Source organism: Thamnophis elegans, chromosome 16 (genome assembly GCF_009769535.1).
Source record: "Thamnophis elegans isolate rThaEle1 chromosome 16, rThaEle1.pri, whole genome shotgun sequence".
Taxonomy (NCBI): domain Eukaryota; kingdom Metazoa; phylum Chordata; class Lepidosauria; order Squamata; family Colubridae; genus Thamnophis; species Thamnophis elegans.
This window is the reverse complement of record NC_045556.1, coordinates 38,250,276-38,260,695: the sequence shown is the minus strand read 5'-3', so window position 1 is coordinate 38,260,695 and position 10,420 is coordinate 38,250,276. Positions and strand designations below refer to the sequence as shown.

The following is a 10,420-nucleotide window of genomic DNA, read 5'->3' as shown; positions in this document are numbered from 1 at the left end:
TGGGGTGTATGGAAATGCCCCGTGGCTCCTTTAACCGCTGTCTGTTGGAGAACAGGGTTGGATTTATGGGCTGCCAATCGATAAAGGGGGATACACAGGACCCCCCCCTCTCTGCCAGCTGCTGATTTTATGTCCCCACCACCACCTATAAGGGCAAAAGCAGCTGCTTTCCGATCCGGGGAGACACACGGGAGAAGTTGTAAAGAAAAATGGTTTTTAAAAGGCATCCATACAACTCCCCATTCCCATATCAGAAATTGTCCCAAAAAACAAAACAGATCCAGAATGACATCCAGTCTGTATAGCTAAAGCAGCTCATTTACAGCGGCATAGAAAATAGCCTACAAATTAATTACAGTGACTTTATATATATATACATATATATACACATATACATACATACATATTATATATATAATATGTCCTTCCTTTCCTTTCCTCCCCAACAGAATAAAAAGTGTGTGTGTGTGTGTGTGTGTGTGTACACACACACACACAAACACACACAGAGAGATAAAAATAAAGGAGACTCAATACTTGGCTTTTGAAAATCTAGATACACAGTTGAGGCTGTTTTATTCTGTTGGGGGGGAAAGGAAAGGAAGGGAAGATGCTGAAGAAAGCATAGCTAAATGCAGCATCCTGAACATAAAGAAAGAGGGGGATTAAAAAAAAATGCATATTAAGAAGAGACGTTAAAGCTTCCTTTAGTCAAAATTAGGGAAGGGGAGGGAAAGAAAGGCAAAAGGCGAAGGGAAGGGAGGAAGAAAAGAAAGAAGAGAGAAATGAAGAAAAGGGAAGGGGAAGGAAGGAAGGAGAGAGAAAGAGAAGAGGAAGGAAGAGAAGAGGAAGGGAAGGGAAGAAACAAGGAGTGGGACAGAGGGAGAGAGAAAGGGAGGAAAGAGGAAGAGAAGAGGAAGGGAGGGGAGGAAGAAAAAAGAGGGAAGGGGAAGGAGGGAGAGAGAAAGAGCAGAAAGAGGAAGGAGCAAGGAAAGAAAAAGGGAAAGGGAAATAGAAGAGGAAGAGGAAGGGAAAAAAGGAGAGGAAGAGAGAGAGAAAGGGAGAAAATTAAAGAGGAAGGAGGAAGGAAAGAAAAAAAGAAAGGGAGGAAATGGAAGAGGAAGAAAGAAGGAGAGGGACAGAGAGAGAGAAAGGGAGGAAAGGAAAGAAGAAGAGGAAGGGAAGGGAGGAAGAAAAGAAAGAAAAGAGAAATGAGGAAAGGGGAAGGAAGGAGGAAGAAAGAACTGAAAGAGGAAAGAGGAAGGAAAGAAAAAGAAAAAGGAAGGAAAGAAAAAGAGAAAGGAAGGAAAGAAAAAGAGAAAGGGAAAAAGAAGAGGAAGGGAAAAAAGGAGAGGAACAGAGAGAGAAAGGGAGAAAATTAAAGAGGAAGGAGGAAGGAAAGGAAAAAAGAAAGGGAGGAAATGGAAGAGGAAGGGAAGAAAGGAGAGGAACACAGAGAGAGAAGGGAGGAAAGAGGAAGGGAAATGAGGGAAGGGGAAGGAAGGAAGGAGGGAGAAAGAACTGAAAGAGGAAAGAGGAAGGAAAGAAAAAGAGAAAGGAAGGAAAGAGAAGAGGAAGGGGGAAAAGGAGAGGGACAGAGAGAGAGAAAGGGAGGAAAGAGGAAGAGGAAGGGAAGAAGAAAAGAAAGAAAAATGAGGAAAAGGGAAGGGGAAGGAAGGAGGGAGAAAGAACTGAAAGAGGAAAGAGGAAGGAAAGGAAAAGAGAAAGGAAAGAGAAGAGGAAGGGGGAAAAAGGAGAGGGACAGAGAGAGAGAGAAAGGGAGGAAAGGAAAGAGGAAGAGGGAGGAAACCAAAGATCCAGCCATCCAACTCATCTCTTCTTTAGGGTTGGGGTTAGAGCTCCCCCCAGAATGGCGCTTGCTTGCTCTACTCACGTCGGAGAAAAAGAAAGCGAAGGCCCCTTTGGTTTCTCTTCTCTCCTCCCCGGCTGACGGGTTTCCTCGGGGTTTATCAAAAAATACCTTCTTCTTCTGCCATGAAGGAACGCACCGAGAACAGGCTGAGGGACCCCGGGGGCCCCTCCGGACCCTCCTTCCTGATACTCACAAACGCTCCGCCAAACTGGGAGAGCAAAGTCCGCCCGGGTCGAGCCGTGTCCGGGGGAGAAGCTGCCCAGAGGGCTCCATCAAGCTGAGGCCGCCATCTCCTCCTCCACTTCTCCCAAGACCCAACCTTGGACGGGAGCTTCCGTGGCCTCCTCCTTTTTTCCTCTGCCGGCTGACCTCTTCTCCTGCGTCATTCCAGGCAGGTGTCCACTGTCTCAAGAAGTTCCTCCAGTCCAGGGTCAAAACTGTGCGTGGTCAACTTCGTCTAGCCAAGAAGCCGGACTGGCTGGGAAATCCGGGTACCCCCCGCTGCTTCCCGACGAGAGATCCGAATGGGGTCCGTTCCCACCCAAGACCCTCATGGGTTGAGGCACCGATTGTCCGCCTTGGCCCACAATGCCCAAGCCGTGGTCTGGGTAAACCAAGCTGGACATCAAGGATGGGTGGCCGGACATGCCTTGTAAGGAGCCTGGCGAGGGGGGCATCCCGTAAGGGCTGTTTGACCGGAGATCGTGGAATTGGTCCTGAGTTGGGAGGCCACCATGCTCCAAGGAGAAGTTTCCACCGCTCCCGGGGGGTTTCGCCAGGACGGGGGAGTTTTCCCCGAGAGTGCTGTAAATCCCGTTGGGATGGTTGATGTCGGATATGGAAGGTTCATCTGGAAAAAGGAAAGGGGAAAGTGGGAGAGAGAGGAGGAGGAGGTGGTGGAGGAGGAGGCCCACAAGGGACGTATCCCTCAGGGCTACTCTTTTTGGGAAAGAACTTCCAACTTGAAGGACATCTATGGAGATGTTCAGTCATCATCCAGGTCATGGTTGTGCCAAAGGTGCTTGTTCAAAGGGCAACTGGACTTTGTTGCTTTGAAAAAGCATCTTGGGGACTTCCTTGAAGAACCTCTACTCTGAACTTCATTCTCTCCACTTGCAGGAAGGGAAGAACTGGACTCCAGTCCACACCTGGTAGAGATCCTCCTTGACTTTCCACTACAGTTGGGACCGGGGCTTCCATCGCTAAGTGATGTTGTCATTAAGTGAGTCATCCCATGACTGTGCCTCATTTTACAACCCAATCTCTATATCTTGAAGACATCTCACCCAGCAGATGTGAGTTCATGACTCAGGGGAGTCTCTGGGATCCCCAAAGAGGAGAATTCAAGATATACGGTATATATTCAACTCGGTTGTGTGAATGCAGGTAGTCCTTGACTTACGACCATTCGTTGACCACCTCTTTGAAGTTATGACAGCCCCGAAAAAGGTGGCTTGTAATTGGTCCTCCCACTTATGACCGTTGCAGGTCACATGATCCCAATCCAGTTGCCCGGCAACTGAGGTGGACTGACAACGGGTTCAGTGTCTCAGAGTTACGTCATGATCCCCATTTGTGATCTTCTCAGCCGGCTTCCGACACTCGTGTCAATGAGGGAAGTTGGATTCACTTAACGACCGTGGCAAAAAAGATCAGAAAATGGGCTCGGGAATGTATGAGACTCATTTAATGGCCACATTGCTTAGTGAGCAAAATTATCTGGTTGTAAGTCAAGAACTACCTGAACTTAATTGCCTTCAAAGGGGCTGGGTGGGCGTGTCCAACATGATGTCACTCACATCAAGGAGGGCCTTGCCAGCCTCTGCTTGCCCCTCCCCTCCCAGCCCCTCCTCCCCTGCCCTCCCGGGCTCCTTAGGGCCCCCACAGGAAGCAGCTGCTGGAGCTAAGCAGCCCCCAGGAGAAAGAGTTGGCAAAACAGCTCGGTTCAAATTGGATCTGGCCGAGAAGGAGGCTCAGCAGAAGCACCTCACTGAGGACTAGGAGCATGGGCTTTCCAAGCAGAGGGAAGACCTGCGGGAGTTCAAGGCCAGGTGCCTGGAGGCTCAGTGGGCTGAGATGCTCAGCCAGTTCCAGGCCATGATGCCGTCCCACTGGAACGAAGCCCTCCGGCTCTTCGCCACCAGTGGCTCTTCCCTCCGGCCTTCGCCCAAAGCTCCCCACTAGGAGGCTGAAGGAGACCCCAAGTTGGAACTTCTGCCCCCCTTTGATCCGCACAAAAAGACCCCGAAGGGGAAAGACTCTCTGCAGCAACACAAGCGTTCATTGCACGTATCCATCCCAGGGGTCTTAGTTAGAGGACCCCGGAGTTAGTGCAATATAAAAAGTGCAAATAATTTTTTTGCAAACCACCGACATTTTCTCGCAGACCCCCAGTTGGTGACGGCTGTTCTGGAGCATAGATTTGCAGGCACCCTGTTACGATGTCTGGTGTACCTGTGAAGGAAACTTCAGCATCGCTGTCTGGTCCCCCTTCCTGGATGCTGTCCTTGTCCGATTTGGAATTCCCCCTGGAGCGTTTCATGTTTCTGAAATATTGTCCCCACCTCTGCCTCCCGGCGTCTTTCTTCAGGCGCTTCTCCTTGGCCCTTCTGTTCTGGAACCACACCTGGACAGGGGAAAGGAGGCCCGTTCAGTCCTCTTATTTACACACAGGTAGCCCTCCCCCTATGACCCCCCACGGAGCCCAAAATTTCCTTTTTTTTATTTTTAATTTTGGTCTATTTTGTTTACTTTTTTTTCATTTAAATTTCTGTTGCTAAGCGAGAAGGTTGTTAAGTGAGTTTGGCCCCGTTTGACTAACTTTCCTCCCACCGTTGTTAAATGATTCACTGCAGTTGTTAAGTCACTAACACGGATGTTAAGTGAATCTGGCTCCCCCATTTACCTTTTAACAGAAGAACAGAGTTGGAAGGGACCTCGGAGGTCCTCTAGTCCAACCCTCGCTCAAGCGGGAGACCATCCCAGACCAACGGCTGTCCAATCTCTGTTTAAAAACCTCCAGTTTGCTTGAGCACTTTGCTTGTCAAAACGCCACAAAGTGGGAGGACGTGACCCCAGGACACCACGACGGTCATAAATATGAATCAGTTGCCAAGTGTCTGAATTTTGAGCAGGTGCCCATGGGAACGTTGCAATGGCCCCAAGTGTGGAAAACGGTCGTAAATAATGTTTTTCAGTGCCGGTGTAACTGTTGTGGCCCACCAGCGGCCCACGGAGCTGGCAGCAGATTCAGAGAGTGAGGAGGGTTGGGGAGGAAGCTGGGCCAGTCCTGGAGTCTGGGGAAGGCTCTGGTGAGGGCTCTGTGTCGGAGGCAGAGAGGGGGCCAAGGTCGTCTGACAGTTATCAGCTGCCTTCGGAGTCGGAGATCAGTGAGGCAGAAGAACAGCTGGAGCCTGTTCCCAGTGTGCCCATGTGCAGAGTGGCCAGACGAAGGGAAGAGCTAAAGAACAGGGGTGGACTTGGGAGTAAGGCCACAGGTGGACGGTGAATGGCCCCTCCCCAGAGGAAATAAAAGAGGAGCGAAAGGGAAGTGGAGTTTGCAGGATACAATTAGTTTGTTGCCAAGTTCTGCAGACATCAACCTGGCAGCTCTCCAAGTGAGATAAGGTTTGTGACTGTAAATCCTCCCTTGAAAGACTTTACTGGAGGTGAATGAGCAGAATTCACAGTCAATTAATAAAAGGGTTTTTTGTCGGGACCAGGAGTTGGCTTCAGGCTCTCGGGAAGCCTCGGTCAGAACACCAGTAACTTCAACCAGACACTAAATGAACTATTATAAGCCGAGGGCTACCTCTTTTTTCATATTTGTTAACTGCACACCTCCTTCAGTTGCAGGTAGAAACCCAAGCCAGGTGTGGCTTCAGACCCCTTAGAGCAGTGTTTCTCAACCTTGGCTACTTGAAGATGTCCGGACTTCAACTCCCAGAATTCCCCAGCCAGCGAATGCTGGCTGGGGAATTCTGGGAGTTGAAATCCAGACATCTTCAAGTGGCCAAGGTTGAGAAACACTGCCTTAGAGCAACGTGGAGGTTTTCTAAGGAAAACCTTATCCCCTCTCCTCCTTCCCCCTTTTTCTCCGGGTAAAATCGTTGCACGACGCAAGATATATGCAAACATAAATTTTTCCGTTGTGAAACACGTATTTCTGAATGCAAGCAGAATTTGGAAACGGGGAAGGAAGTGGCGGTGAGGAGGGTACGTGGTCTGGGCGCCTGGGGTGTTTTGCAGATAAATTCACCGAGTGACAAAAATGTTCTTTCGGCGATGAAAAATGCAGGGCCATAAGAAGAAGTTGAAACGGGGGATCTGGCCGAGGGCCACGAGACAAGATTCTTTTTGCATCCCACAGGATTTTAATTTGTTTAGGATTTGCAATGCAGGTAGTTCTCAACTGACACCAACACCTCATCTCGTCACCGTTCAAAGTTACAACAGCACCGAAAAAAGGGAAGTGTTTCACACTTATGACCGTTGCAGCCTCCCACAGTCACGTGATCAAGATTTGGAAGCTTGGCAACTGGCTCATATTTAGATTTAGATTTATTATTAACATTTGTATGCCGCCCACTCCCTTGGGACTCTTTATGACGGTCGCAGTGCCCCAGGGTCACATGATCCACTTTTGCGACCTTCTGCCAAGAGAAGTCAAGGTTGTCACTTAACAACCGTGTGACTAAATTAATAATTGCGGTGATTCACTTAGCAGCTGTGGCAAGAAAGGTCGTAAGACGGGGCAAGGCTCATTTAACAATTGTTTCGCTTAGTAATGAAGACTTTGCTGATTTCCTTGCTGAAGAGATAGATAGATAGATAGATAGATAGATAGATAGATAGATAGATAGATAGATAGATAGATAGATGATAGATAGATAGATAGATAGATAGATAGATAGATAGATAGATAGATAGATAGTAGTTGATAGATAGATGATAGATAGATGATAGATAGATAGACAGACAGACAGACAGACAGACAGACAGACAGATGGTAGATAGATAGATAGATAGATAGATAGATAGATAGATAGATAGATGATAGATAGATAGATAGATAGATAGATAGAAAGGTAGGTAGATAGATAGATAGATAGATAGATAGATAGATAGATAGATAGATAGATAGATAGAAAGGTAGGTAGGTAGGTAGGTAGGTAGATAGATAGATACATAGATAGATAACTATAATATAGACATACATTTATAATATTTTAGATTCTATATCTCTCTTTTTTAAATCAAAATGTGATGTGAATGTGCCATAAGATAAATAAAACAATGTGGAGACTTCTTTCCAAGGTAAAGCTTCCCCTTGCACATCTGTGCTGGTCGTTCCCAACTCTAGGGGGCGGTGCTCATTTCCACTTCAAAGCCGAAGAGCCAGCACTGTCCAAAAAAGTCTCCATGGTCATGTGGCCGGCAACGCTGTTCCCTTCCCACCAAAGGTGGTTCCTATTTTTCTACTTGCATTTTTATGTGCTTTCGAACTGCTGAGTTGGCAGAAGCTGGGACGAGTCAACGGGAGCTTACGCGGCGCTAGGGATTCGAACCGCCAAACTGCCAACCTTCCTGATCGACAAGCTCAGCGTCTTAGCCACTGAGCCACCGCGTCCCATAAGCTGCACATGCATTTATACTATTTTAGACTCCAGATCTCTTTTTTTAATCAGAATGTGATGTGAACGTGCCATAAGGCAAATAAAACAATACGGGGATTTCTTTTACTGCTGGAGAAATGGTCAGAACCTGCCTTCCAAGGCCCACCTGGATTCCAACCTCCATCCCTCGCTTATTTTTCTGCCCCCCTCCAGCGTTAACACCCACCTGGACGACTCTCATATCCAGGCCTGTTTCGGAAGACAGCTGCTCCCGGACGTGCCGTGCCGGTTTGGGAGAGTTGTTGTAGGCATTTTTCAAGGTCTCCAGTTGTTTGGCGGTGATGGTGGTGCGAGGTCGCTTCGCCGTGGACTCAGCCTCTGAAAAATGTTTATTTTATTTATTTAGTTTGTCGAACACGTACAAGACAGCAGGTGTAACTATAAGCATGGGGACGAACAAAGGAAATGAGTACAAATAAATGGGGATAGTGGGACAGGGTGTGAGGCCTCTTTTCTTTGGGGTCTTTGGCCTGTCACACTTTCTATTATTCTACCATGGATTTTCTATTGTGGGAAAATGGGAGGGGGGATTGTAAGGAGTGAGATGCGATGTAGCCATAACAACATTCTTTCTAGAAAGCCAAGGTCATCCTTTGTCTCTGCCCTTGGCCAGAACTGGACCTTCGTTAAAAGAATGCTTGGAAGTTGAGAGCAACCTATAAAAGAGGACCTCATATGCAGTGGACAGCCAGGAAATATGAGAGCCAATTGGGCCTAGTGGTTAAAGCACCAGGCTAGGAAGCAGGAGATCCTGAGCTCAAGTCCCACCTTAGTCATAAAATGGTAAGTTTGGGCCAGTCACTCTCTCTTAACTCAACCCACCTCACAGGGTTGCTGCTGCTGTAAGAATAGGAGGAAGACGGTGTTTGAGCTATGTTCACTTCCTTGAGTTAAAGATAATAAAGGTGGAATGCAAACCAACAATTCTGCCCATCCTAGTTATGAGTACTGTGTCTTAGCAACCTCCCCACAATATCTGCACAAAATTGGGGGGGGAAAATCCCTCAGAGGGAGAGGGAATTAAAAAAAAAACATTAGGCTGTGCAGAAATGAATAGATTAACGTTGGCAATTAAAGACAAGGAAGTATCAGAGTATTATAAGACATGGGGATGTTTTTATTATTGGATAGAAATGTGAATATAGGCAAAGAGAAATAGAAAACTGAATAATTGGGAGGGGATGTAGAATTCTAAGGGAGGAGTTGAACTAAAATGTAATCAAAAGGTAAAGGTGAGATAAAAAGATTAAAAAATGCTGTAACTGTTAAACATGATGGGACAGAAATTGTACCCAGATGACACACTGCGAGATTAATGATGTAAGATGGAAAAATAAAATAAAAAACTTCCCCCCACCCAAAGAAGCAACCTCTCCATGCGTGGGAATCCATCTGCGGCAACTTCCTAATCTGAGAGGCGTGGGGACCCCCCCCCACCCATTTGGAGGCCAGGTGGGAGAAGCCAGAGGTGGGATGAGCCCCGAACTCACCCCTCTGCTTGGCGGTCTCGTAGTCGGCCTTGCAGACCAGCCGGCTGTCCTCCATGAGGTAGAATTCGTCCCCGGTGGCCAGCTGCCTTTTGCAGACGATGCAGGAGAAGCAGTGGAGGTGGTAGACAAAATCCTGGGCCCTTCGCACCACCTGGGTGGGCGGGATGCCCTGCTGGCAAGCTGCACATTTCGTCCCAAACCTCCTGTGGATTAAAACCGGCAGGAGCTTAAGTCCAGTTGGATGAGAAGGAAGAGAAAAATTCGGAATGTTTTGGAGCTCCCAAATGTTTAAAAGAGAAGGAACTGTGACCATCGCATCATCCTGGTGGGCATCTTAGACTGGGATAGAGTTGGAAGGGACCTTGAAGGTCTTCTAGTCCAACCCCCCTGCTTAGGCAGGAAACCCCAGGGGAGGGAAAGGGGGGGAAGGCCGGAGGGGGAGGCTGGCCTTGGTTCTACTCACTTAAAGAAGTCCTCCTTGCAATAGACGCTCTCCCCGCGGCTGAAGCACTTCTCCGCCAGCTGCACCTGGCAATCGTGGCACCGGAGGCATTTGCTGTGCCAGTGGCGGTCCAGCACCTTCAGGATGAAACGGTCCACAATGTGTTGGTTGCAGCCTGCACAGAGAGGGATGTCTGCGGTAGGGGGTGGGGGAAAGGGTTCAGAGAGAGCAAGGACATCCATCAGTTCCTTCCTTCCTTTTCTTCTTTCCTTTTCTTTCTTTCTTCCTTCCTTCCTTTCTTCCTTCCCTTCCTTCCTTCCTTCCTTTCCTTCCTCTTACCATCCTTTACTTCCTTCCTTCCTCTTACCATCCTTTCCTTCCTTCCTTCCTCTTACTATCCTTACCTTCCTTCCTTCCTTCCTTTCCTTCCTTCCTTCCCTTCCTCCTTCCTCCTTCCTCCCATTCTTCCTTCCTGCCATCTTCATTCTCTGCTTCTCCCTCCCTTCCTCGCTGCCCTCTTCACCCCTCCCCTCCCCTCCTCCGTCCTGGCAGGTGGAAGGCTTGATCCTACGTGGATCCGTCACCCGGATCCGTCTGAAGGGGAGACCTTTCCCCTTTTCCAAGGAGAATTAAATACTAAATTGAATCCTCCGCGGGACATCTGGCAAACTCTTACCCACTTATTGCTCAGCCGATGTCTATTTTGTTATTAAAAACTGCGTGTGATTTTTTTTTTAAATATAATTTTTTATTTTTATTAAACAAAGAACACACACTGTGTGTGATTTTTGTTGTTGTTGTCCGATAATGCAATATTTGTCGGCGGCAAAGCCGTCTCCCTCTCCAAAGCCCCCTCCCCATCATTAGATCTGTCTTCAAATGAAGAATTATTTATATGTCATTTATGCAGAGACGGCGCGATCCAAGCCCCGCGGCTTGT

At 47.9% G+C, this 10,420-nt stretch overlaps 1 protein-coding gene across 1 annotated transcript in view; it reads right to left on the bottom strand.

Moving 5' to 3' along the window:
• Positions 1–2,304: 2,304 nt before the first annotated feature.
• Positions 2,305–10,420, bottom strand: part of LHX3 (LIM homeobox 3) — a 20,700-nt gene continuing 12,584 nt past the window's right edge. The window contains exons 2-6 of the mRNA XM_032233251.1: positions 9,502–9,673; positions 9,039–9,241; positions 7,715–7,866; positions 4,328–4,499; positions 2,305–2,723 (exon numbers count right to left, since the gene is read on the bottom strand). Coding sequence (XP_032089142.1) covers positions 2,305–2,723; positions 4,328–4,499; positions 7,715–7,866; positions 9,039–9,241; positions 9,502–9,673 — 1,118 coding nt within the window. The remainder of the gene's footprint in view (positions 2,724–4,327; positions 4,500–7,714; positions 7,867–9,038; positions 9,242–9,501; positions 9,674–10,420) is intronic.